Source organism: Crocodylus siamensis, chromosome 5, assembly GCF_052110815.1.
Source record: "Crocodylus siamensis isolate JL-2025a chromosome 5, ASM5211081v1, whole genome shotgun sequence".
Taxonomy (NCBI): domain Eukaryota; kingdom Metazoa; phylum Chordata; order Crocodylia; family Crocodylidae; genus Crocodylus; species Crocodylus siamensis.
Window position 1 is genome coordinate 3,617,413 of NC_143399.1, and position 27,123 is coordinate 3,644,535.

General features: G+C 48.7%; 1 protein-coding gene across 2 annotated transcripts; it reads right to left on the minus strand.

Moving 5' to 3' along the window:
* Positions 1-1,521: 1,521 nt before the first annotated feature.
* LOC149863397 (vitamin D3 hydroxylase-associated protein-like) lies at positions 1,522-25,995 on the minus strand. 2 transcript variants are annotated; one of them, XM_090048255.1, is made up of 15 exons: positions 25,587-25,957; positions 23,979-24,092; positions 22,649-22,792; positions 20,491-20,624; positions 19,915-20,121; positions 16,784-16,824; positions 15,939-16,063; positions 15,521-15,646; positions 14,731-14,828; positions 12,608-12,707; positions 9,818-9,861; positions 6,702-6,741; positions 3,259-3,367; positions 2,191-2,336; positions 1,522-1,747 (listed from the first exon to the last, which is right to left on the minus strand). In XM_090048255.1, exons 1-15 carry the CDS (start codon positions 25,794-25,796, stop codon positions 1,604-1,606), a joined length of 1,782 nt encoding a protein of 593 aa, XP_089904381.1. In that variant the 5' UTR covers positions 25,797-25,957; the 3' UTR covers positions 1,522-1,603. The 2 variants fall into 2 exon arrangements, 1 of the variants encoding a protein (XP_089904381.1); XR_016442469.1 differs by lacking the exon at positions 6,702-6,741 and having other exon boundaries at positions 25,587-25,995.
* Positions 25,996-27,123: the final 1,128 nt, after the last annotated feature.

The window sequence follows — 27,123 nt, forward strand, 5'->3', positions numbered from 1 at the left end:
GTAAAAAGCACCTGTTCACATTTGCAAATGACACTAAAATGTAGGGAGAGGTGGGGATGCTAGAGGATAGGGACAGGATACAACTGGACCCAGACAGGTTACAGGGGTGGGCAGATGAGAACAGGATGGGATTCAACACTGACAAGTGCAAGGTGATGCACCTTGGGAGGAAGAACTGGCACCACACCTACAGGTTAGGGAACTCCCCTCTTGTCAGCAAGGAGGTGGAAAAGTATCTGGGGGTCATCATTGACTCCAAGATGAACATGGGCCGGCAGTGTGGGGACGCGGTCAGGAAGGCCAACCGCACCTTGTCCTGCATCCGCAGCTGCATCTCGAGCAGGTCCAGGGAGGTGATCCACCCCCTCTATGCGGCACTGGTCAGGCTGCAGCTGGAGGACTGCGTCCAGGTCTGGGCGCCGCACTTCAGGAGGGATGTGGACAGCATGGAGAGGGTCCAGAGGAGGCCACTCGCATGGTCGGGGACAGCAGGGAAGGCCCCACGAGGAGAGCCGATGGGACCTGAACCTGTTCAGCCTCCACAAGAGAAGGCCGAGGGGGATCTAGTGGCCATCTACAAACTTACCAGGGGGGACGAGTGGGGAACGGGTGAGCACCTCCCGGTGTAACGAGGAATAACGGCCATAAGTTGATGGAAAGTAGATTCAGGCTAGACATCAGGAGGTGCTACTTCACGGTCAGGGCGGCTAGGATCTGGAACAAACTTCCAAGGGAAGTGGTGCAGGCTCCCACCTTAAGGGTCTTTCAAAGGAGGCTTGATATCTACCTAGCTGGGGTCATATGAGCTTGAATTTACCAGGGCTCATATGCGCCCTGTATCCATTCCTGCCCAGGGCAGGGGGTCGGACTTGATGATCTGCTCAGGTCCCTTCCGACCCCACATCTATGAACCCAGTTTTCTTGGATCTCCTTGCCACTGGACACAGGTTTGTCCTTTGCCAAGATGCACAACCATCTCCTCACATAAAATAAGTCATGTGCAGGCTTCTCTCACTGGTCCTGGCCCATGGGAGTGACTGTCCTCAACCTTGAGGGATCGCCACTGCCGTATGGCCCTCTGTATACATTAGCTGGGGCAGGGAAGGTGCATTTCCACTGTAGGTAAGGCTTCCAGCGAAGTAAACCATTACTGAGGATGCTTTCAACCATTTCCCAGACATTTTCACCCAAACCCTTCTCCTCTGTGGTGTCCACACCCTGCTCCCTGCCTCTTGGCAAGAGGCTGACTGCGAGGGTTAGATCCACAGATGGAGCTACACTGCACGGTGCAAATAATGAGAATGATTAAAAAGCCAGCTCAGGGCAGTGGGATGCGGGGGACTGTTTTTCTTTAGCAAATATCAGTTCTAAAAAAAAAAAAAGACTCCCTTGCTTCCCAGCTAGCTATCAGCCTCTCAGCCAAGTATCCGTCCTTTCTTACCCCTTGCTTAAGTTTGATGCAGACAAACAGCAGTGTTTGACCAGAACTGGGATGTGTCTGACCAGTTGAGGAAGACAAAGGGCTTTCAAGGCATTTATTGGCCATTAAGAGAGGCAGCAACTGCCATGAATGTTTCATGGATGAGTAGGAAGGTGCTTAGTGCTACGGGTCTCGGTAGGTCGGGCTTTGCCTTGTCCCGTGGGCCAGCGTCTCCACCTCTTTCATGAACCGGAGGCATAGCTCCTCTTGCCACGGCAGGGCCACGCACTGCACGGCCACGGGCAGCCCCACGGCTCCTTCCACGGCCTGCAGCAGAGACACGAGTGGCATAAGGTTACCCGGGGGCTGAGGCACCACTAGCCTGATGTGAGCCATGTGGCCTCCTGAGAAGCGCAAAGGCACGGCCAGCAGGTGCTGGGTGCAGGAGCCCGGAGCTCATCTGGGGGACGTCTGAATGTGTAGCTGTCAACGGAGTTATGCAAGTCACACCAGCCTGGGGACTTGACTATGAGCTCTTGCTCCATTTCTAGCAAGAAAATGGAGAGATATTATATATTCATTGCCATCTCTTTTCATGCAGGCACTTCCCTTCCATAGCTCTTTGCCTCGTTTTGTAGCCCTCATAGCAGGCAATCCCAGCAGTGGGAAATTCAACCCCCACTTTCCCTTCCAAACCCCTGAGGGCATCATTCTGACATGGCAGGACCCCTCTCACCAAGTCACAGTTGTCCCCTCCAATGCAAACTGACCTCTTTCAGCCGCTTGTCCCAAAGGTCCCCATAATGCCCCCTGTAATCCTTCAGCTCTTCGTCATCCATGTGGGTGACGGTGGTGACTGGCACGACTCCAGCGGGGAAGTTTAGGACGTTGTACAGATTGGTGTAGGAAGTGGCAGCTGGAAGAGATGACACGGAGATTAATCACGGATCAGGCGTAGCTCCACTTACTTTAGAGGCACCACCTAGGTTTACCAAACTCTCTGAACAGAGAGGATCCTGCTGGTAACAGATGACGGGGGACCTGTTTAGGCCACCTTGCAAAGAAGGCTTGCATGCCTGCCAATACCTCTGGGATAACTTCATGTTAAGAGCAAGACCAGTAGCTTGAAGTTGCAGCAAAGTAGGGTCAGACTGGATATTAGAACAAACTTCTTCATTGATAGATGTGGGAGGCAGGGGAATAGAGGCCAAGGTTAGCTGTGTACTCTCCATCACAGGAGGCGTTCAAGAAGACACTGGACAACCACTGGTGGGAGATAACTTAGGTGTAGCAATGCCTTTGTTCTGCTATTGGTATTTCCCAGGCTCCTGGGCTTTGCTAGTTGCCCTTTCTCCCTTTTCTGCTGGGTCAGGGTGGTTTTATGCCTTCCTCAGAGGCATTGGGTGTTGGCTGTAGTCAAGGCTGGGGATTTTGACTGGGCTGTGCCAGTGCTCCTGCTGGGCCTTAAAGGAGGGTCCTAGTTAGAGGGTCTTGCCCCTCCATTCGGGGTCAGACCAATGCCATACTTGGGGTCAGGAAGGAAGTTTACCCCATGGTCAGACTAACAGAAGCATGGCCTCTACCTTGGATTGATTGAGTGTCTTTTAACAACCTCTTTTGCTGTTAGCTGCTGTGGTCCCCCTGCTTCATCTGCGGCAGGTTTGGGTGTGATGTCTGGTGTCATGTTAGGGCTGACAGTAGTTTTACAAAGAAGTTAGATGATGGTTTTGTGTGGGATGGTTCAGACAGGGCTGATCCTCAGGCAGGGGTTGGACTCAATGGAGGTCCCTTCCAGCCCTACTTTTCTAGGTTTTTTTTTTATGATATTGAGGAATTACCAAAGAGCTTTCCAGGATAGCCAGCGTTAAAGGCCGGGCCCAATGCAGGACACAAAATGACATCCAGCTGCAACTTCCTCCATTTTGCAATGAATTCTTTACGATAAGCCTGGAGGGGAAGGGAGACAGCATTAGGAACAACTGTTGCATGTTAGTTGATGGTAGAGTCAGTAGTTCTGATATCAAAGGAGAAAGGGGGAAAAGAAAACCCAGAATTTTGATACAAATCTAAATTCTGGGCTATTCCCTGAGTCTCTCTAATGCCAGCCACAAAGTCCATCCTTGGCTGGAGGATCCTCCTTAACAGCAGTTTAATCAAACGGCAGTTTTTTATTTTAAAAAATGGTTTAAAAAAAACACTGGATTTTTTTGATAGAAAAATACTTTAAAAAATAATTCCTGAAGAGCTCCGGTTCCTAGTAACACCAAACTTGATAATCATTTCAATGAAAATATTGAGAAGGAACAAAACAAGCCTTTGAGTCCTAATGCAAGTTTGATAAAGGTCGAGTTTCAACCTGGAAAAAACTTCGCAGTTCAAGAGTTTCCCAGCTCTGTCCCTGCGGAAGAATCCAGGTAAGAGCTAAGTAGGGTTAAGATAAGGGCTTGTGGATCACCCATGTACAGCTCTATCAAACAGTTGCATGGGACCACTTCTGAACTCCAGCTGATTGGAGAAAAAGTGTCCTTTGAAGAAAAGCAATGCGGGACTTATCCTTTATTTAAACATCCTCATTGCAATGATTTTGGTTTTAGTTTGGTCCACTGGCTTGCCTCTGCCCAACTGCCCTCTACTAGGTGGACTGTCAGGACCTGCTGAAGCATGACTGCATTTCCAAATGTAAGTGGGAGATTAGGAGGAGCTTTCACATGATGAGGGTGGTCAAACATTGGAACAGGCTGCCTGGAGAGGTTGTTGAATCTCCATCCTGGGCTGTTTTTAAGATCAGGTTGGACAGATACCAGACTGGTCCTGCCTCGAGCAGGGGCCTGGACTAGATGGCCTTGTGATGGTCCTGCCTGCCTGGCTTTTCTAGCATTGCATGAGCTAATGGCTGAAGCTCTAATTGGAAAGACAGAGTCAGACTAGTCCAGGCACAAAGAGGACCAACAGGAGGAGCAGAGGGGTGAAAAAAATCCATTACAAGAGGAGATTAAAAAGCTGAGAGGTAACACAATTGCTCGCTATCCATACACGATGGTGGTACACACCAGGGAAGCAGTAGAGCTATCTAGGCTCATGGACAATGCTGGCAAAAGGACAGATGGGCTGAAGCATTGTATGAATACATTTTAGTTTGGAAATGGCAAAGCCTTTCCTAGCCCTCAGATGAATGAGATCCTTAGACAGCCTTCCCATAGCAGTTGTGGGATTGGAGGGGAATTCTAACTAGTTTGGGGATTAAGCATGATCAGGTTGAATGGGTTTTCTTGCTGTGGTGGAGCACCTTTGGGGGTGCTTGCCACAGAGGAGTGGAAAAGAGGGAATAGACTGGAGCAGTGTGTGGACTCCGGACTCACTCCAGGAACCCTTTAGGAGGAAAGAAGGGTCGGACGAGGAGTCAGGACAAACTCCTGATCTTAAGCCCAGCAGCAGACAAGCCACCAGCGGGCAAAGCAGGCTAGAAACAGCCCTGGAGGCTGCAGCATCAGCAACAACAGGAACACCAGAGAAAGGTGTGCCAGAACCTACGTTACAACAGGTGGGAGTATTGGGCATGGCTGGGAAGAGGAGGAGGTGACCTCTTTGGAGAGAGCTCAGCAAGAGCCCAGGGAGGGCGCTGGGCAAGCAGAGCATGTACGTCGCCCATAAAAGGGGTGACCAACCCTACATAGGGGCACTACAGATCAATTGGAGGGGAGGACGTTGCAGGAGGGAAAGAAGTGGGGTGGACAAAGCTCACAAAAGGAACTAGGATGACAAAGTGGACAACCCTTACAGGGGTATACTAGGATTGGTCTAGTAGGGAGGAAGTTTTCCCTGGCAATATTACAGGGGAACAAAGTTACCGTGACCTCTGCCATGGGGAAGCAAGGAAGGGAGCGTTCCTGATTCCTAGGGTAGCGACAGAGGCAGTGTCTTGTGTTTTCTGTTAAGCTGCATTTTTGTTTCCCCAGGTGAAGGGGTTGAGAGAGAGAGACGGTGAGGGAGCATAGCCCACAGGGTGTCAGGGGATGATTTGAATCCGAGGGCCAGAGTGCTCAGGTCAAGGGCAGGTTCCACGTGCAGGACCTCCAGTTACAGAGGACCCGCGAAGAGGGTGAGCCGAGCAGGCTCCAAGAATCACATGCTGATAGGAAGAAACCCAAGAGGCGCCATACTCGTAGGAGTGAGGGGACGCGGCCGGGAACATGGCGGGATCCACCAAGGTGGTGTGAGGTCGGGGTGTAGGGGTGGCGGAGCCCTGCAGGTGACTGTCAGGCAAACTGTGGGCTGCAGAGGGACCCAGGATAGTCAGCCCCTGCACTGGGAACACTCAAAGTCATGGCAGGTGAGATAGGGGAAGATGACTCCTGGAGTGACCAGCAACTCTGCCAATCATGGGAACCGGGAAGACGTATGACACCTATTGGTTGGTCTAAGGCTGCATGTGACAGGGTGTTGGAAACTCGGCGGTCACACAGGGAAAGAAACCCCAGGACCCTCCAGGTGAGGGCAGGGAAAAGGAGGGGCAGTATGAGAGTGACCATGTGAGAGGTGGTGCAGTGAGAGAGTTCTCAGTGAGAGGGAGGAGGTATGAGTGTGGCCTGTAATAGGGCGGAAAGCGAGAGGCCTAACACTGGGATGAGCTGAGCCGGCCTCAGGCTCTTAGGAACATCTGCGAGGCTTGGGATGCAGTATAGGGGTGGTTGGAGCTGCATACATAGACCCAGGAGAACAGGGCGTACGAAGGGCAATTAAGACCTTAATTTTTGAACAACAAGGTGTGGCAGACGAGAAAAGCACTGTGGCTAGTCAGGGAGTTCCCACTTTGCCACACTTGCCATAGCAGGGGCCTGGACCTTTTATCTTTGATTCCCAATTTTAAGCAAGGCCAGCAGAATCGGACCGCACCCAAGTGGTGAAAGCCATGTGCTTGAAGGTGTGGGTCCTGGACTCGATCCTCATTCCCATATGCATGTGATTTAACAGTAGGATCCAGTGCTTGAAGCTATGTACTGCTTCAACAAGAAAAGAAAAGCATGTTACAGAGTGTTTTTCTGCCTGGGCAAAGTCCAAACAGTACATAATGTCTCCCTTTCCTGCAGTGAATTGAAGGCTTGTGCATGCATTAGATCTCTGTAATCTCATGGTTTCCTCCAGAAGGCTTCCTTCTCAATGTCTACTTTATTTCCACACAACCTGGTGCAGGACTGAAAAATGCTGCTTAAAAACCTTGATGTGAGATCATACAAAATCTCAATGAGCACTTGCCACTTCTAAGTGAGAAAAAGCATATTACCTCCACTGCAGCATGCTGTTTCCACAGATTTTTGGCTGTCCTGGAAAATTCAGGGACTTAATTAGCTGATGCCATTGCAGCCTAGAAACTAATTAAATGCACATACAAGCTCTATTAAAAGGACTATGATGATTCCAGGCCAAGCGACTACATCCATGTTATGGATCATGCCTTCCTGCAACCTGTGCAAACATTTAAAGTGCATTTTGGTATTTAGTGTACTTAGAAGATATATTATTGCATTGTCTAGGTGGTGGACATGGAAAGTAAAATTCCTACTGGTTACCCCCAAATTCATTCTCTCAGGTTTAGATTCCATCATATGCAAGCACACACACGGTGTAGGTCTGTGCTGCAGGAGAGATACAGAGCTGGCTTCAAAGCAAGCTCATGCAAGTGCTGGAAGGAGTCCAAGATAGCTGGACAAAGGTCATAGGGCATTTGTACATGCCATATTTTTTGACCTTTCTTGCATTGCAACAGTGTGACTGTTTGCACAAGTGGGTTTTCTGGACATTTTAAAAGTTCTTCTGGCACATTAAAGTAAAACTCCTCGGACATAGTTTAATTTGGTGAATTAAAGCATCACATCCATGGATTCATTGTGTGCAAATACAAAGGCATTCAAAGATGTGTAATGCACCACTTTGTCCACCAGATGGCAGCGTAACTTTTTTGTAGTTCACCCTCTTGAATTGCTTCTGCTTTCGAATTGCTGCTGTTTTTTTTTTCTTGTGTCACATGCTGGCTTCCTGCTCCCACAGCTGTGTGGCAGGGCACAGGGTGTGGGACAGTGTGGGACTGTTTTCCTCTCCTGCAGCACTGGCCGGGGACCAGACTTAATTAGTTCAAAAACCTAGTACATGCAAACACTGATGCAACGCTCCAAAATAAACCAATTTAAATTTTATAAACGAGGATTAAACCCCATCACATGTACAGGTGCCCCTGGTGACCTGCTTTTACTCTGCTTCTTGGCAGGGGTAATTAGCTTGCATGACTCTCTATGCTGCTTGCCAAGATCATTTCCATTAAGTTAGCAGCTGGTTAAGTGCTGGCACAGGGCATCTCTACGTTCTGCTGCAACTGGCAGCATACTTACCTCATGGAAAGTATCCACGTGGATACATGCACAGGGTGTGGTGAAACCTACAGTGCCATTAATGAAGCCCTCCATTATCCTGAACCTTGTACATCTTTCTCACCCCTGCTATCAGATCCATCTCTCCTGGACTTTATTCTCACATCCCAGCCTACTCAGGAACCTTCAAATTGTTTGGAATGATTAAAAAGAAAAAATAACGCAAAATGAAAGACAGGTAACCTTTAGCCCAGAGAGACAGGTTGAAGGTCAGTCAACCATCATCCAATGCGTTAGATCAATGATTAAAAATCATGTAGCTAATAATTCTCCTGTGCTAGAACACCTCTTGGTCTAAGCATCTTTATGGGTCTCTCCCTCAGTTTTCTGTAGCACAGATCAACTAATGTGATTAATAAATGGCTTTCAATATTATTATTTTAAAATCCCACCTCTTCCTTCATTCCCCGCCCCCCCTCCACACACCCCGTGAACTGCTACAGTTTGCAATTATCTTAAAGGAATATTAAAAAGAAATCTCAAAAAAAGAAGTCACCTGAGCACAAACAAAGACTTTGATCACTTGCTGAGTGTCTCAATGGCACCATCACTTAAAAAACTTCCTTATCCTTTATAAGAGAATGGGTTAAAAAAAAGTCTATAGTTTACATAGTTTATGCTCCTGAAATATGAAGGGTGCCCAACAAGATAAAAAAGACCTGGTGGGGAATCAGGAAACTCGATTCTATTCTCAGGCTCGCTGCTAGGGGATTCTGCGCCTCTTCCTTCACTTCCCGTTGCCTCAGTTTCTCCAACTGATTTTCCGTATGAAGTACTTCGAAATCAGCTGATTAAACACACTCTATAAGAGGCAGGTATAAATATTACAGTGAGATGGGTGCAATGCTTTTGGGATAGGAGTAAGAGAGAAGCAATGGGCATGTCCACACTGCTAGCATGCAGGTTCATACATGCTGACTATCTACATGGGACACCTCCAGGCTTGCTGCCCTGAAGCTCTGCTGAACTTCTGGGGCTAAAGTCAAGCCTGCTTCTCAACTATCTCCTCCCTGTAACATGTCTGGAAATCACCTAGCCCCAAACACATTAAGTCAGCCTGCAGCAACCCCACAACTCCACGTTCCTGACTTCCAGCCCTTCTGCACCCCACTTCTTATCTGTATTGCTTGGAATTAGAGCCAAGCATAGGAGAGATGAGCAGTGGGTGAGCTGATTCGTAGAAAGGTGCTACTGGATGAAGCATAGTGGAAGATACAGAGACAAGGAAGGGCAGCTCAGATAGCTCAGGCTGGTTTAAGGTTGACCCTGAAGGTCAGCCCTAAATAGGGGTGTGAGAATACCTATTTCTATGTAAAATATCTGGTATGGCCGTTCCATTCAGCCAGAATAAAAGCATGAAAGCAATTTAAAATCCCCTTAATTCAACTGGAAAGACCTTTGCTGACTTCAAGAGAGGTGGGTCAAGCCTTAATTATAGTGAAGCCCTATATTTCCAGAGCCTGGTCTAAAGCCCGCTGACCTTAAGTGGAGTCTTTTAATTAGCTTCAATGGGCTTTGAATCTACACACTGGAGTGTGAAATATAATACCCTAAGGACTATGCGTGAGTGCTTAAATGTCCTGCTTAGACACCCGCTAAGAAGTGGATGTGAAGCACCTGGGATACAAATGAAAATCAGGCATCCCACTGTGGTACAGAAAAGTCCTATCTCTTGCAGGGACCATGGGGAGACACAGAAAGGCGTATCCAGGTACGAACATATCTGCAGACATTGCTAAGATAATAGCAACCCTAGCCTGGTGCAGGAGAGGCTGACCTCAGGTGCAAACCATGGAGCATTAAATCCCATGAGGTCACATCAGCACGGCTACAAATCTGATAACCAAATTCCTCGAACGCACATCTGGGAGAGCCCGGTCTTCCTTCCATAGCACATACAGCTCCAAAAGGACCCTCCCAATATGGAGCAAACTTTATTGTATGCTGCTGCTGAGATTTGCACAGAGCCACTTACCCAACTCCACACAGCGCGTTCAGATCTCTGGCGATTCGTGGATACTCAGAAAGGAAAACAAAATTCGGGATTAGTCGATAGCAGAACAGCCAAGATCCTGCAAAGTCCTCTAAGCAGGGGTATTCATTCAACAGCATGCTTGAGTGAAAGAAACCGTAGCCTGAATAGGAGAGAAAACCCCTCCAAGGAAACTCAAGGCTGGACGGGGCCCAACGATGCTCGTCTTGGGTGGTCCAAGGACTGGTCTATTCCATGCCAGGGGCATGTCGCAGAGAGGATGGGAGTGCGACTCCCACACCCGCTGGAGTGCATAAGGCTGTTCTGGATTTGTTCCCCCATGTTGGGTCTCAGAGCAAGGGGTTCACACGCAACCTTCAGACTCTGGAGCACCGTAGTAAACCTGGGCTGACCAGGCACGATCAGTCCTGGCCTCCCTGACAGGACATGGCCTGAGCAAACCTGAGCAAGGCACGGCTTCCGTTTGTCCATTTGAAGAAGCACTAAGTCAAAGAAAAGTCCTCTCGTACACTCTTGTATCACGCTCTGTACTCTTCCACTGAGCCAACATGAATAGGGCAACTGCCTGGCAACGGCAGAACAGACTCCTGTGATGCCCAGAGTTTCCGCTCTGCTCATGTATTTGGCTGCGTTTCAGGGTCGCTTTCTCCAAGAGAACTAATTAACTCGTCACCGTGTAGTCCAAGCAGCAGTGTTCACGAGGACCGCTGAAAGACCGTAAACTTATCATCCAGGCCCAGTGGGACCAGATCGGACTGAAGGGAAGCCCTCTACCCCCAAACTGGGACAAAGGGAGCTTGCTTTTCTGGACAGGGCCTCGGAATATAGAGCGCAAGCTCGCCAGGCTCCTCTCAAGAGAATCACTTTATTGGAAAACTGAAGGTAAGTTTAAGTCGCATCCGGATCAGGCAATGGAAATGGAAACACACACTCACACCTGGGAGGATGGGCGTAGGCCTGAGATCTTGTTGCGTTTTTTCTGAGCTCAGGTCCATTATTCCCCACTGTCCCAGGTTTACAATCATTGGGTGCATCCCCATTATTGGGAATGTGCATTTCCTTGGGGACAAACAGCAGCGGCACAAGATGTCCCTGGGAAATGCCTGTGCACTCTCGCCCTGGCATGTGGTGCATTGCCCCGGGTAGGAGGCAATGTACTCAGCATTTGGGCAGCTTTACCTGGGTCCTGAGGGCCTTCGGGGGCTGCAGCCATGGCAATCTGGCAGCTTAAAGCCTGGCCGGCAGCTGGAGCATGGCTCCGGTTTCCAACAGCACGTGCTGCCACCACATGTGCCACTCTGCTTTTTTAAGGCTCAGGTTTTTTTGACACCGTGATCTCCCAGTGTCCCAATAAACAACCCCATGCTACTAATTTGCATGTGCAGTGTTGCAGATGGGCCTGCGGTGCTGCATACCACACATCTACACTTGTCTGGACGCACCCATTCTGTGTAAGCCAAACAAACTTCTTAGTACCATGCATGTATCTACAACCCGACTGGGTATATGTTAATGAAAGGGGTTGATCATGAAGCCCACCCCCCTCCCCAGCTAAGCGAAGAGTTTATGATAAGCACGTAACAACTGTCTAACTAGGATGGCCGCAAGTGTCATCAGTTGAGTTTCCAGGTCTTGACAATGTGTGCTATTCCTTAGGGTTGTGCATTTCAATTGCTTGGCTTGTGTGACTGTTGGCAAACACTTGAGTCAGTGCTTTCTTGTTCACATCAGCAAAAACATGGAATTTGGCCTTCCAAGCCTGTCTCTGTGCAAGGTTACCCAAAGTTTGCTCCGAATGTTATATAATGGAAGATGTATACAAGATGGAGGCCTCTAATGTGTTCCTTCCACTGATTAGTGACCCGTCTTACCATCAGCCAACCTTCAGCTGATTGAAGTCACTGAAGCAATGCTGATTTCTATGTATCAACTCCATGCCATGGATAGTACCCATTTAAACAAGAGGAATACCCATTTCTCCAACTCTTTCCTGCCACATCTACCCACTTCCCTGCATGTTGTAAATCCCAGGTCCTATTTATATTCTATTCTGCAGCCATCAAGATGCTTCTCCACCTAGTTAAATAGCTTTCAACAAAGAAAGAAATGCGACTGTCATCAGGATGAAACACTATGCCTTTTTGTTAGCCATGGGTATGGACCAGTGTCCTCAAGGCCTTAGGATGTCTGAGGTCAAGATGTGGTATTGTATATTTGCTTTTGATCTTGAGTTGCAAAGAAAAGAAGCCCCTTGTGAAACACTGAGACTTGCTTTTGACTTCTGCGACTAAATTTTGAATGTAGCTGAGCTCTTGGTGTTCAGCATGAATGAAGCACACCTCTAGTGCTGGTGCTGCGAGGCTTGCAAGCATTGCTTTACTACCCTGGAGTGGCTGTGCTGCTTGATGAGAAGCTGGCTATGCATCTGAAAGCACATACACTGCAGTGCAGTGTATCAGGCTGCCGTGCCCCAGGTCACAGTTGATCCTGCTCCAAAGATGATGTCTGCTTATACCCTAATGGCAATATCATGTATTTGCCCACAGAGCCCATGGTTGCCTGATATTCGTTGCCCACAGGGGTATGAAAGAGGCACATGATATGGGTGAAATTCAGCTCTCTGGGCAAATCAGCAAAACCAACAACATAAAGCAGGAGAGCATCACCAAATAGAGCATCTTCCTTCTTCATGGATGACCATGCCTTCCCCTGCCTGTAACTGTGTGAGCATCGTGAGGAGCACTGGAAGAGGATAAATGTGGAGGGACTTACCACCGGCTTCAGAAGGAGAGCCCCGATCCTCTTCACCACAACAGGGAGCCTGTAAGTGTTAACCTGAGACTTCAGGTTTGGATCCATGATATCCCCTTTTCTGGAAGGTCATGAAGAGAGGAGGCTGTCAGACCAGTCCAACAGCTTCAAACTCAGGCTTTTCTCCTGGCCAAAATGTTAGCATCTTTAAATAATAAGAAGACGGCTTCTGCATACACTGACTTAAGGCAAGCCCCTGGGCACAGCATCAAGTATTACTCTGGAGTATCTGTGGCCTGGATAATTCTCTGCAAAAGGTATAAGGCCAGGAAGGCTTTATTTCCCACATTCATATCAACATTTTTTCACAGTTTCATAGTTTAATGGAATATTTTTTCATTTTTAATGGAATATTGTACTTGTCCATGGACTTTGCTTATGTGGGAATTAGTTTGTGGGCAGCTAATCATTTACCTACATGTTCCCAGTTGCTAGAGCTTTTGGGCACCTTATAATGATTATTGAACACCACTTCCTAATTCCCAGTTATTCCAGCAGTCTCTTCCGCATGTTACAAGTGGAGGCACTGAGAGCTTAAGAGACTCATCTAAGGCCACATAAAGAATCATAGAAAATGAGGGTTGGAAGGGACCTCAGGAGGTCACATCTAGTCCATGGACTGCTCCATAGTCCTAGTTTATAGTCCTCTGGTGCACAGTCCTGCTCAAAGCAGGACCATCGCCAACTAGAGATCACCCCAACCAAGAATTTATGGCAGAACCAGGACCGTAGACATCAATCTCTGCACCTTATCTTGACAATTGTTAACTAATAGGAAAGCTGAAGCTTACACAACCCAGGAAGAAACTCATGGAGGTTGTACATCTTCAGCAAAGGATTTATCTCTAGTACAGAACCTCCTACCAGCCAAGAGCAGAACAGCTTTGGAGATGCACCTGGAGGGTATTGTGAGTGCCAGCCAAGTAGGGAAGATGGTCCTTCCATAAAGAAATGATGAGAATCCTGATTGTCTACATGACGCTTTGATGGTACATCATCAGGCATTTTGGAAATGCAGATAACTACTCAGGCTAGTGCATTCTGCCAGGTATGACAGACAAACAGTCTGGTTAGTCTTAAACAGTGGTCCCCGACCCATGGCTTGATGGCAACACGTTGCCTGTGAGAGCTGCCAACACTGCTCATGACAGCAGGAAATGCTGCGTTGCATGGATCCATGTTTCTTCAGGTTGGAAAAGGATGGCAGAGAATGAGGCTGCCTGCTGTACTTTATGCACTGCTTATGATGATGGGGGAAACAAAGGCTGGGGATCTCGGTCCAACAGAATAGCTTTAATTGAAGAGAACAACTACAGTAGGAATAGTACAGCCTGTTTGATCTTTAGCGTCACATGGATTGCCCCAAGCATGTCATGTTTAGGGCAATGAGAATGGCTGGGGGGCTGAGGCATGTGGTTTATGAGGACAGGCTGAGGGAACTGGGATTATTTAGTTTGCAGAAGAGAGGATTGAGGAGGGTTTTAGTAGCAGCCTTCACCTCCCTGCAGGGGGGCTGCAAAGAGGCTGGAGCTGGGCTGTTCTCAGTGGGGGCAGATGACAGGGCAAGGAGCAATGGGTTCAAGCTGCAGCAAGGGAAGTTGAGGCTGGATATTAGGAAAAACTCTCTCTCCAGGAAGGTAGTAAAGCATTAGAAGAGGCTACCCAAAGAGGTGGTGGAAGCGCCATCCTTGGAGGTTTTTAAGGTCTGACTTGACAAAGCCTTGGCTGGGATGATCTAGTAGGGGATGGTCCTGCTTTGAGCAAAGGACTGGACTAGAGACCTCCTTGAGGTCCCTACCAACCCTTGTTGTCTGTGATTCTATGATTTTATAGCAAGTACAGAGCAAGAAGTCCCAAACTCAGTTTCTTAGTAGCCCTGTCTGGATCAGCTTTAAGAGGGAGGACAAAGCTGGCAGATACAATTGTTCTCCAGGGTGGACCAAAGCAGAGATTGCCTTCAACCTAAGACATGGATGTTTGTTGTTTCTACATTCTTATGGGCAAAAATACATTGGACCCTGAAAAGCATTTCTCTCTCAATGATCAACCCCCAACCTGCTGCAAAATGGAAAGGCTTTACTCACAGTTTGTCCAACAAGTTTGCAGCTCCATCAGAGAAGAGGCCTTTGGTGAAGAGCTCGTCCACCACATAATCGATCCGAGGCGGGGAAAAGGGTATGAGCTGCACAGAAACCACCATTGTGCAAGGGTTGGCAAAGACAGGAAGGCCAAGTCCAGTGGAAGTAGAAAACCACTTCTGAGGCATTTGCTAGGTCTTTCCAAAAACTCAGATGACCTATGGGTGTCCCCATCCAGTCCCCTCAAATTTGAACATGCACACATCTGCAAAGCCTGTGTTGCAGTGGTTGATTTGGAGAGGATAACAACTCCTAACTGCTAATAGCTAACGAAACTACTGATTTAGTTCAAATGACAGAGGTACTGCCCCAGGTCCAAGCTCAGATCGTGCATATTGTTACACTGGTGACACGAAGCCCAACCACGACCTGAAGTTCCTCAGCTTCTTCCTTCCCCAAAGGGAGACCAAGAAATCAGAAAATCTGATAAATATTAGAGAGAAACCATGGTCTCCTGCTTTAGGAAGCTGTAATGTAAGGTATGGAAAGGATTGTGGCCTGATGCTCCCTCAAGTACTCAAAGCAGCTGGGTTGACCCAGCCTGTAGGATTGCACTGGGTGGGAATTGAGACTCTCCTAATAAATTTGCTCTTTCTTAATATTCACCACAGCTTGGGAAATAAGTCTGGGGCAGCAGAAAGCTTTGGTCAAGGCCACTGGAGAGTGAACACTGCTGCGGGCAGTGTAGCTTCAAGAAGCCCTGCCCCCATGCTGGTACTCGGGTCACAAAACGTACCGTGTGCCCTGCCCTCTGGAGAAGCTGTTTGGTTTCCTGGACAGCTCGTTTCATGCTGGGGGAGGGCTGGAAATAGCCATCTCCATCGTAAAACCCAATGCGAAGAGGTTTTGAACTGGAGTAAACCTGGAAGGACAAGGAGCCTTTACTTATAAACAGGGGATTCGATGGAGCATATACGAATGGAGGTCCACTTAAGACCAGTGTAGCCTGTCTCTGATACTGGCAAATGCCAAACAGCTTAGTATCAGCATGTTCTATGGTTGAGTGGGGATTTTGTCTAGACAGGCAAGAGTAAAGCATGCTCTGAGACAGCAGAGCCACAGTGATGGCACTTCTTCGATTGCACTTTCTGGGGTATGCAAAAAGATGAAGATCCACAAAAGCCCGTGGGCTGCATCTCCGTTTCCATTGTTACCTCTTCGTTGAAGGGGATGGGCGGCACGGTGGGGTCCAGCTGGAACAGGTCCTCGCACAGGAGCGCCCTCATGCACAGAACTAGGCTGTCCACGTCCCGCGCCATGGGCCCAATGGTTGCCATCACTGCAATGGGAAAGGCAAGGATCCCGGTCACTACTGCTGGGGCAGAAAGTCCCATTCCTTCAGACTCCATTATCCATCTCCAGGCCCCAGTTACAACAACATGTAGTGGGGTTTCTAAGGACTTGGAGGCCAGGCCCTTGATACATCTCTGCGTCCTTTGCATTACTCAGCCAGTAGGAAAGGAGAAAGGTGTGGTCATAACCTCCATGCTAGTCATACCTCTAGCAGAGAGGGGACCTCAGCAAAGCAAAGGAGCCTCTAGCTTCCCTACTTGTCATTCCCTGGAGTGGCAGAGCTCCAGTGCAACCAGTTTCAGCTCTCTTCCTATGAACCAGCTGAATACAACTGAGGACCGATCCAAAGTGCTCTAGTCCTTCCCTTGGCGTAGCAGGACATGGTGTTTAGCCACCCAAGTAAGCAGGCAATCCCGGGACTGGTCAGGACACTTTGTGCTGCCATGGCCTAGCTGCTGTTAAAGCAACACTCCAAGAAATGAGTATCAATGACCACTTGGAACAGAAACAGCTGGCACAAATTGACCAGAGCATAAACCAAGATCTGGCCCACCATGTCTACCCATTTTCCACTGTTTTGAACTGGTCACTAAACATAACGTTGGACCAACCCTTTCAATAGCACCCATACAGCACAAGGCTATTCTCCAGGTAACTCAGCATCACAGTGGTCCATGGCTCTGTTTTCGACTCTGGAGAGACTCACCTGATTTCATGCCGACTATAGGAGAAACAAGACCAGCGTGGCTGAGAAATACATAAAATGGGAGAAAAAAGTTAGCAGCAGCTTCTTGTTTGGATAGGAAGGCCTTCTGCCTGTGATCATCATAGAATTATAGAAAATTAGGATTGGCAGGACCTCAGGAGGTCACATCTAGTCCAACCCCCTGCTCAAAGCAGGACCAGCCCCAACTACATCATCCCAGCCAAGGCTTTGTCCAGCCGGGTTTTGAAAACCCCCAAGGATGAAGCTGCCACCACCTCCCTGGGTAACTTGTTCCAGTGCTTCACCATCCTCCTAGTGAGAAAGTTTTTCCTAATATCCAACCTCAACTTCCCTTGCTGCAGCTTGAGACCATCGCTCCTTCTGTGATCTGCCCCCACTGAGAATAGCTTAGTGCTCCATCCTCTTTCAAACCCTGCTTCAGGTTTCTAACCCCTCTTCCTCTTTATAACCCCCCTTCCCCCTTCAGGTGATCGTAGATCATGGGTGGATTTAGGATTTTGAAGAGTGGGGAACAAAGGGTGTGGTATATCATCACATAAAACACAATACACATTTTTCTCCAGTTAAAAAGGAACTAGAAGCTTCACTAAGAAATAGGGGCCTAGAGCTAGGTTATTCAATTTAAGATTGAAGGAAAAAGAAAAAAAACGTTATTGGAATGTGCATGAATTGGCTAGATCATATATTATATATAAAAACACAAGAAACTAGGCAAAAATAACCCAAATAAGTTGTTTCATTTGTCCTGGAGTCATTGTAGTTAAATATATGTCTTTTTTCAGGTTCATAAAAAGAAAATAAAGCCTTCTTGAGTACCTGGACAATGTACATCCAATGCTCACCTGAGTTAATATTTCCATACCTGAGTGAATGTTTTTAGCTAGAATTAAATAAGAAGCCTGCAGGGCTGTGAAATGGGAGCTACATGCCCAAGAGCAGGTAACAGATAGCCGCGTTGCAGAAGGAAGGCTAGCTGGAGTAGTGGGACCATTAAAGACCATTTGAAAGGAAAGGGGGTCCTTCACACCTGTGGAATGAAGGTTTTAGAAGGAATCAAGAAAGTTATAAGGAATCATGAAGTCAAGTGACTCCCTTGCTGCTGCCTGAATAGAAATGCTGCTGCTGCTGCCAGGCAGTTGGCTTTGAACTTTGGCTAGACCAGAAATCAAAGGGGGATGAGAGTGCACAAGTGCACCCCTGCCCCCAAATCCACCCCTGCCTGTGATGCATACTACCTGGTCACGGAAAGAGACTACAGGAGCTATGGGGGGCATGTATCCAGGCAATGCCAAGTTTTAAGGTGCTGGGAATCGATGACCCCAGAAATTCTTCCAGGCCTAATGTCCTACATACCTATTTCTCACTGAAGCAGGGATAAGACTGGAGCTGAGGTATGCAGGTACAAAGAGAGATCTAGCCTCAGCTGCCCCATATCTTTTCTTCTCAACATGACTCATGTTTCAGTAAGCCTGCAGTGATCACACTGGGTTCTCCAGAATGCAGTGGACGATCCCTTATGGCAATTAGGGTCATCATTTATGGGTGTGCTGGCTGCTCTGTAGCTATACCAGGGCACTAATCTAAGGCCCAAAGCTCCCATCCTACCCCCTTTCAAAAGCTCATACTTTTTGCACTTCTCCATCACTCCATTTCTCTCTCCCTCTGTACTTTTGAGGTCTTTTTGCTGTCCTCTGGACCACTAGACACTGGCTATGGCTAGAGATGGGAGAGTGGCTTGAATGTGATGGTGCTCCATACAGTACTCAGACACCTCTCAGGTTAGATCTTGCTCTAAGAATAAGAGATTAAACCAATCGGCAGATTTGTGGTCAGGAAGGATTTCCCCTTCCTCCCCCTTTAGGATGACAAGGACTCTTGAGGGATTTTTGCCTATTTCCGGAGCCAAGAGCACAGCCCTCTGCAACCAGGACCATCATAATATTTCAACCTAACAATCCCTCACCCTAGCAGTAACCAATGCATTGGCAGTGCCCTTGCCTCTCACTCCACCTGCCCCCTCTGCTCTTTCTTTATCTTTATCGTAGGGGGCTTTGTTGCTGCTTTTGGGTTTTTGTACTAAAGATCCTCCATTTGTTAGGGGTACTTTCTGTCTGTAGCTGGGAGAGGCCAAAGTGAACACATTATGAGTAGCTTCCATTAGGAGGATGGTGCATCAGGAGTCCTTGAACCCAATGACTCAGTTACTTGTTTTCCCTTGGTCATACTCAATGCCATTGTGGGTGGAAGGAAATGATTCCATGACTCCACCTTAGACATCTTCTCTCCGTTCCAGTAGATTTAATTGATTTCATAGACATTAGGGCTGGAAGAGACCTTGCAAGATTGGGTCCAGCCCCCTGCTCAAGGGGCAGGAAGTCAGCTGGGGTCAGGTCACCTCAGCAAGCGTTTCTTAAAGGTATCCAGAGTAGGGGCTTTTGAGGGGAGTCTATTCCACTAACACTAGGTTTTCTTGACACAAGAACTAAAGCAAATCAAGTACACGCAGATGGATTTCTAGAGCACAATGCCCCACGTGTGCCCGGGAAGCAGCCAAAGTCCACGCAGACCATGTCTTCCACCAGCGCTGCAAGAAGGGTAACTGTGCAATGCCTGGGTGCAATGAGTACAGCTTGTCCTGTTGAACCTCGATTACAACGGGAGTTGGGGATGGGAAATGCTTGGGAATGACTTTGCTGGAAAGGCGGGAGGCACTGAGCAGCTAGACTTCAGTATTAGCTCCTCTATTTCATGGGTGCAATTGCATCTGTTACCAAGACCAATGGCACTCCAGGTCAGAGGACCAAAGCAGCCCTCTAAGCCTTCCTTGCTGATGAGTAGAAGCTGGAGAGATGCCCTGAGAGCAGGAGGTCCTGAATCAGTTCCTAGCAACTGCAGCCCACAAATCTGCTGTTCACAGTGTAATTATGCATCATTAGCTATTTCCGAGTTAACCACCCAGCATCACCACCAGCTTCTAATGGACGCCTCCCAGGAATAGCATGGTCAAGAAAGCTGGGCTTTGTGACCCTGGGAGTGTTTGATGCCCTGTTCCTTAGCTGAGGAAACAACAGACATCATGAGATGTCCGTTTGCAACTAAAACAGACTTACCTCAGCCTGTTGCCCGTCGGCTTGAGCCCGCAAAGCCCGCAGAAGCTGGAGGGCAGGCGGATGCTCCCGGCAACATCTGTGCCAAAGCCCAGGAGGGACCCTCCTCCTGCGATCAGTGCCCCCTCCCCTCCGGAGGAGCCGCCGGGGCTTTTCTTATGGTTCAGAGGATTCAGTGTCTGGCCGAAGATCACATTGCTGCAGTCATAGCTGGGAGAGGTCCAAAGCAGGTTTTAAGGCTGTTTGCATTTAAACGTGCACAAATATAAGAGTCAGAGCAAGGGCTCAAGATTCAAGAGAGTGAGCAACAGTGGTGAGGGCAAATCAGCCTGTGAAAGATTTGGTGATGAAGCTAGATTAAAGGATGGGAGTGAAAGTGGTTGGGGTTAAGAATCAAGGCAAGTTGTATCTCCATTTTCTGTACTATATGCACAGACCAGGTAGGCTAAGCCATATCTGGAAATCGTATCAAGAGGGAAAAGGAGGTAGAGCCAATGTCTGATCTGCACAGTGAGTTGAGACAAGGAGGTGGTTGTTATTGAGAAAGAGGAGTGGTACATGGTAAGAGCCAGTGATTACTTTATCATGGACTGTGGGACGTTGGTTTTCACAAATGGGATTGCCCCCTGCCTCTTCAACACCTTGACAATCACGCTGTCCTCTTCCTCCACTTTGCCGAGAAATTGCACCAAGCCGCCAGTAGAGATGTGTCCCTTTGGGGAATGGAAAAGAAAGCTCATGAGACACATCAGAGCAACTTGCTTGGAACTCTTCAATTCTTTTTTCCTGCTAGGACGTGAGTTTTCAGCCAGGTTGGTAGAAAGGAAGTAGGCCAACACTCCCCCTGAAGTCTGAGGCTCTGTCATAAAGCTAATCCTGAAAAAGGGCAACTGCAGGAACGTGGCCTTGCCACATGACCAGCAAGCAACAAAACAGCCATGCAAAGTAACTGGTGGATATTGCCACCTTCTTTGCTGGTCATGTCTGCCATCAATTGCTCAGCCTTCTTCTACAGGAGCCTATCCATACAGCAATTTGGGATTGACTTTGAAGGTTGCCCCCCAAAAGCCTGGCGCCTCTGAGCTGGCCCCTCATCTGTACACCTTGTAGTACCTGAGCATGAAGCACAGAAGGAGAGCTGAGCAGTGGGCAGACTGATTCCTAGTAGGGCTCTACTTGAAGAAACTTGCTGCTTCCTGAGCGGGAATCAGCCGGCCCACTACTTGTCTCTCCTCTGGGCACGAGGCAGGAAGTGGGGTGCAGAAGGACTGGAAGTCAGGCACAGGGACTTGTGGGATTGCTGCAGGCTAATTTCCTGTTCTTGCAGCCCCTGAGCAGGCTGGAAGTAGACAACCTCCGGTCCTGATGCTCAGCAGAGCAGCCAGGATTGGACTGGGCTGAAAGTGTGTCAGCACATGTGCAGCACCACATTAATGTGGCACTGTGACTCCCTGTTTGGGAGGTAGTGTGCACGGAGTGGGCACGGCGTGTCTCAGCCTGGAGTTGTAGCTGTACAACATTGTCTCCCTCAATTTTGGTAGCTTCACCTTTCGGCTGGTTGGTATAGAGCCTCTTTAGACTTACAGACTCCCAGATGACTTTCAAGAGATATCGAGCACCATATACATTTTGCTTCATTTGCTTACAGCTGAGCCTCCACACCCTCATCTTGGAACCAGTTGATGTTTCCGTCGTTGTATGTCTCTGCATACACAGCAAAGCCCCTTGCTTCAGTTTGGTGAAATCCATTTCATGATACTGCTCATCCATTTCATGCGAGTCTCAGCTCCGTGGCTTCTTGTACTCACAAGTTTCCATTTCTTGCTGAAGTTCTTTTTCCCCATGTGAACTAGGCTGTAATCCCACCATGGCCTCTGCTCCTCTGGCTGGAGGATGAGGCCTCCATAACCATCTCCTAAAAGCAGCCGATTCAATCCCCACTTCCCCTGTCTAATGCAGACACAACATACAGCTAGTCTGGCTCTTGCAGGGAATTGGACTATACAGCAGCAAGATTAATAGACCACGGGTGCGTCTACATGTTCATTGATGCACAATGGTGGTGTAATTATAGTGCATTAAGTTAGCACCTATTGTTACTTAATAACAAGCATTAATAATACTTACTAATACTCAATATCAATAATATTAATACTTAATAAGTATTAATCATAATTAATGCCAATAGCACCATAATTCGAGCACGTTAGCACAGACGAGCACTTTTTAGGTGATGTTTAATGCCCATGGGACTAATTCACTGTGCATTAGGGCATTAGCATGGTTTTTATGTGACACGCTAATGCACAGTAGAATTAGTCCCATGGGCATTAAGCGTCTCCTGTAGATGCACCCTATTAAAGCAAACTTTTCTGTGTTAGAGAAGGGTCCAAACACGGAGCTGATATCAAACTGTAAAGCTCTGCTAGCTTGTTAATACCAGCTAAGTATTTGGCCCAGAAGATCTGTCCTTTCTGCAGAGGTAAGAGGTAAAGGTCTACGAACCAGTGGTTAAAAATTCTCAGTGAAAGCTGCCCAAAGGTCAGCTTTAACGGTTATTAGTTTCTTGAGTGCGAAAGTTTAACCATTATTCATTGGGGCACAAAACTTGCCTTTTAAAAGCCTTCAAACTCCAGGTTGTAATGGGCACCGCAGCAGCTTTGCTCATGACAAAGTATTCGACAGTCTATAGGAAGGAGAGAGAGAGAAACAGAGTCTATCTGAAGGGGAGACGTACTTTGCAGCCGATGTGATCCTTGATGCTGATGGGCACACCGTACAGCAAACCCTTCTCCTTCCGTTTTGTGAGGTCCCGCAGCTGCTCCTCACAACCCTGGATGAAATCCGTCACACAGTTCACCTCCTGGGTCACTGCCAAGGCCTGTGGGTGGACACATGGAGAACAGGAGCAGGGCATAAAGATAGATTTCAGCTTGAAACATTTGCAAACTTCTGGGCTTCCTTCCTGCCAGACCTTATAGTCAGCCTTATAGCCTTTCTGGAGAGACCATGAAGAAAGATACTGACTGGGGTCTCTTTTTAGGGCAGTTTTGTGCTCCAGACCAACTCTATTCCTTTTCCATAGGCCATTATGAGGGTGAAGACTTGGGGCTGATACAGTCCCTCAATATATTCATTTCTTTCAAAGCCCGAGTCCTGGAGTCACGTGCAGAGGCAAAACTAGGAGTTTTGGTGCCCTGGGCAGAGATGCCCAAGGGTGGGGTGGGGGAAGCATAAGGAGATTAATGGTACATGTGCTGGTACTCCACCATTCTGGATCCCCTCTAAAATCGGTGCAGAGGGCTGATGCCCCGTTTGCCACCCCCCACCCAGTTACACTCCTGGTTACATGGGCATAAAACTTCCAGCTTTCATTTCTAAACAAGCAATGCATTTATAGCCACTTGTAGGCCAAGAAAAACATGGAAATAAGGCATTAGAAGACACAAAAAAAGAACCTGTTTTTTTTTTCTCAGAAACTTGTTTTTTAGAGTCTTGCTCCCAATTTCTGATGGTCAAGGATTGGCAAGACTGGGTTTTGGTTGCTCCAGGCTGAAGTCCCCTTGGAGAGGTAGAGGTCACAGGCTGTATCTCCTTACCAACCCCCACATACCGCAGCACACCCCAGCATGTAGCTGGATGGTGTAACTGGTACTTCTTTGTGGGACCCGCTGTCTTCCATTTCTGACTGAACCACTTACAAAGGTTGGTAACCTTGCTTTGGGTTTGGTAAATGAGCTGGGTTTTTTTATCTCAAGCATTTGCTATTAGATCTAGAGGCCTTGGGATAGGTCCCTGTTGCCCCACCAGCCGTCCGTGGGTGTAGCCTTATCCCTGCTCACTTTCCTATCTGTGCATCCTCCATGCACACCTCCACCTGGGCAAACACGTGCAGGATCCATTTTCCACTGCTGCAAATTCTAGACCTCGACATGCATTATCTTGGGGTTTCATGCCTATCACTGAGGAAATCCCATTGCTCCCCACCCAAGTCTACTAGGCCCAACAGGCTGAGCAGAAACCTGGGGGCTTCTCCTTCCTGCCTGAACGGGGGGGGTTGAACTCACCTTATCTATGTATGTGTAGAGGACGATTTCTGGAGACAAGGAACCTTCCTTTAGCTTCTCAGCCAGCTCCACAAGCGGCAGGGAGAGGATGAAACTGGTCTGAACTCCTGGATTCTGCAAGGTGTAGAAACATCACTTTGTGGGGAAGGATTCGAGTAAAGGGCTGTGTTCATATTGCACCCACACGACTCTGGCGTAAGTGAGGAAACGTGGAGTTTCATCGTGGATGGGTTTGGCTCCTTGGATAAGCTTCCAATCAACACCCAGGAGTATTCAGAAACCCTTGCCAATGATTTGTTCATGCACTTTTCCTCCTAAATAGCTTTGTGTGTTCCTAGGGTGACATGGAAGACTCCTTCTCCTGGATCCCATATAGGTTCACCCCCAGGAAGGCATTTTAGTCAGGGATCGGGCCGGAAGGCATTGGGAAAACTACACCATGGTTGTACTTGAGTAAGCAAGAGCCCTCAGGGGGATGAACAGCCACCCAGCTGATTAGAAATAACGCCCTTTCTTGGACAAAGCATATCCTTGATATAAGCCTCAACCTGCTGTAAAAAAAGGTGGTCGGTATCATTGCTCCCACTTTACAGATAGGGAAACTGCTAGTATAGCATAGGGACGCCTCATGTCGTTGCTGTTAACGCTGTTTCATTATTACCTTGCTGATCTTTAGGGAACATACTTGTTTAAAGTTGTGCAATGTTTGTTATAACGTTGTTTGGCTGCTGCCTGCTAATTAGTAACTACAGTGATGTAATTGGATTTGCTTAACGTTGTTTCACTTGAAGTTGCATTTTTCAAGAACATAACTGTGAGGTTAAGCAAGGAGTAGCTGCATTAGTATCACAGAATCACAGGGCTGGAAGGAACCTGAAGGACCATCTGGTCTAACCATGTGCATGCATATGTGTGTGCGTGTGTACACTTTGCAAAATATAGATATTTTGCAATATCTTTTAGGTATTATTTTACATCAAAACCATTGCTGATTTTTTTGTTTCCCAAAACATAAGCTTTCAATACAAGAAGTCTGTGGTAGAAAAAACAAAGAAACAATAAATGATTTAAAAATATATTATTCCTAAAAAAATCCAAACAAACAACTACCTGTCAATCAAAAATCTAGCAAGGAACAAAGCTCAAGAAAGAAATGGGAAATGGTACCAATCTGGGCCCTGGAATAAGGGAAATGATTTTAAATTGCCCTGTGAAATCATCTTCCCGATAGATGATGAGCTCTACATTAGCAGAATGGGTTTCAACTAGATGCATGATAACTTCAACAAAGAGTATTTAAAAAAAAAAGACCATTTAGCAGAACTAAGAGATTTGCTGACATAAAAGCTCCTGCTAACAAATACAGAACTGAACCACCACAAACGTCCAACTAACCCTATGGTGTTCGGCCTCCAGCTTGCAGGCTGAATCCAGCCTTTGGAGCCATGTCATCCAGCCCACAGGGCTTCCCACGGGTACAGGAATTTGGTGATGAGGGAATGACGGTTTTCAGATCCGTGGGGAGCTTTTTGGGATCAGATCAGGCCAAGCTCCCCACACGTTCTCCAGGCGACAAGAAGCCACCACCCTCTAAAAGTAAAGCGTTACCTTCTGTTTAAACTTCCAAGCCACTTGCTCCATTCGTTCCAGGCCCAGATCCCGTGTCCTCCTCGCCTCTTCCATCTTTTCCTGGATCCGTCTCCTCCCCACCCATTTCAGCACCAGGACGGCTGCAGCTGAACCACAGAGCAAGGCTGAGATGGCATGGGGATCTACCTCAACCTCAGGCAGCAGCTGCCTCAGCTTCTCCTGGATCATGGTGAGACGCTCTCCCTGGGACCCGGCAGTGTCCCGAACATCCGCACACTGGTAGAAAGCAGGTGATTAAGGGGAGTGCCATTTAATCATCTCCAGAGGGCAGTCTGAGACAGAGCCATTCTGAAACAGCGGAGCACAGCAATTCAAGACTGGATTTTCTGAATTTAACCAGACTAGACTAACTAGGTGCTGGACTTTCCCCGGCTGGGCAAGAGGCAAACAAGGGCCTTATTTTGTCCTCTCTAGGTTGATCTTGTTTGAACTGATTCAGTATCAATGGGAACAGTGACAGCATCACAGTGACTGGGGCTGTCCCCAGCCCCTTTCTCTCTGAGTTTCCCTCTTCATGGTGGACTCCCCCACCCCCCGAAACCCCCCAGACACCCCCTCAGCAGCCGCTGAGCCCCCTGCCGACCCCCAGCACAGCCAGAGGTGAGCGGGCTCGTGGTGGGAAGGGGTTAACTCCTCGCTTGCTGGGAGGAGGCTGCCGCCTGGTGCCCGCCAGGTCAAGCCCCCGCCCAGGCCCCCACTTGGACCAGCCCCCCAGGGAGCCCAGCCACCGGAGCCGCGTGAACAGGCTGTGTAAACAGGTGCTTGAGTTAGCGCGGAGTTCGTGCAGGGGAGGGCACAAGACCCTGCCTGCGACCCCCCCAGCCTTAGCCAGCCCCAGCCGTAGCCAGCCTACCAGAGGCATGACATGGATGGGCACGCGCCCCACCCCGAGGGTCCCCTCGGGCTCTGCGGCCCCCCCCCCCCCGGGCACCTCAGAGACGGCTGCCCAGATGGAGCCCACGGTCCCGGGCTCCACACAGATGGAGCCCCTGGATCTCGGCTGCGGGGGCTCCCTGTCCTTTTTCCAGGCAATGGGGCCCGGGAGCACGGCCCCCTCCCCGTGCGGGGTCTGCTCCCTACTGGGGTCTCTGGCGCGCCAGCGGGAGGAGCTCCAGGCCACAGTCCAGAGACTGCGTGCCATCAGGGACTGTGAGCGGGAGATAGACTCCTACTGCCAGGCCCGTCTCCCCCGGGAGCCGCAGGGGAGAGCTCCGTCTCCCTCCACGACCAAGGAGGACTCTGGGACCTCCCGCTCTGCCCAGTCAGGGGCATGGACCGAGGTGGTCAAGGGCCCCAAGGCCCGCCGCACCAAGGCCCCTGCCCCGCCGGAGCTTAGCAACAGGTTCGCACCTCTTGCAGCCCCGGCAGAGCCTGCGCAGTTGCCGGCTCCCGCAGGCAGCCCAGGCTCGACCGCAGCTACTGCCCCCGCTCTCCGCAAGACAAAGCGAAAGGTGTTTGTTGTGGGAGACTCCATCCTGCGGGGCACTGAGGGGCA

Coding starts and splice junctions, on each gene's coding strand:
- LOC149863397 (XM_090048255.1), bottom strand. CDS start 25,796: ATGATCCAGGAGAAGCTGAGGCAGCTGCTGCCTGAGGTTGAGGTAGAT. Junction 22,793..23,978: donor TCTACACATACATAGATAAG/GTGAGTTCAACC, acceptor GTCCACCCACAG/GCCTTGGCAGTGACCCAGGA. Junction 6,742..9,817: donor AACGCGCTGTGTGGAGTTGG/GTAAGTGGCTCT, acceptor TGAATTTTCCAG/GACAGCCAAAAATCTGTGGA.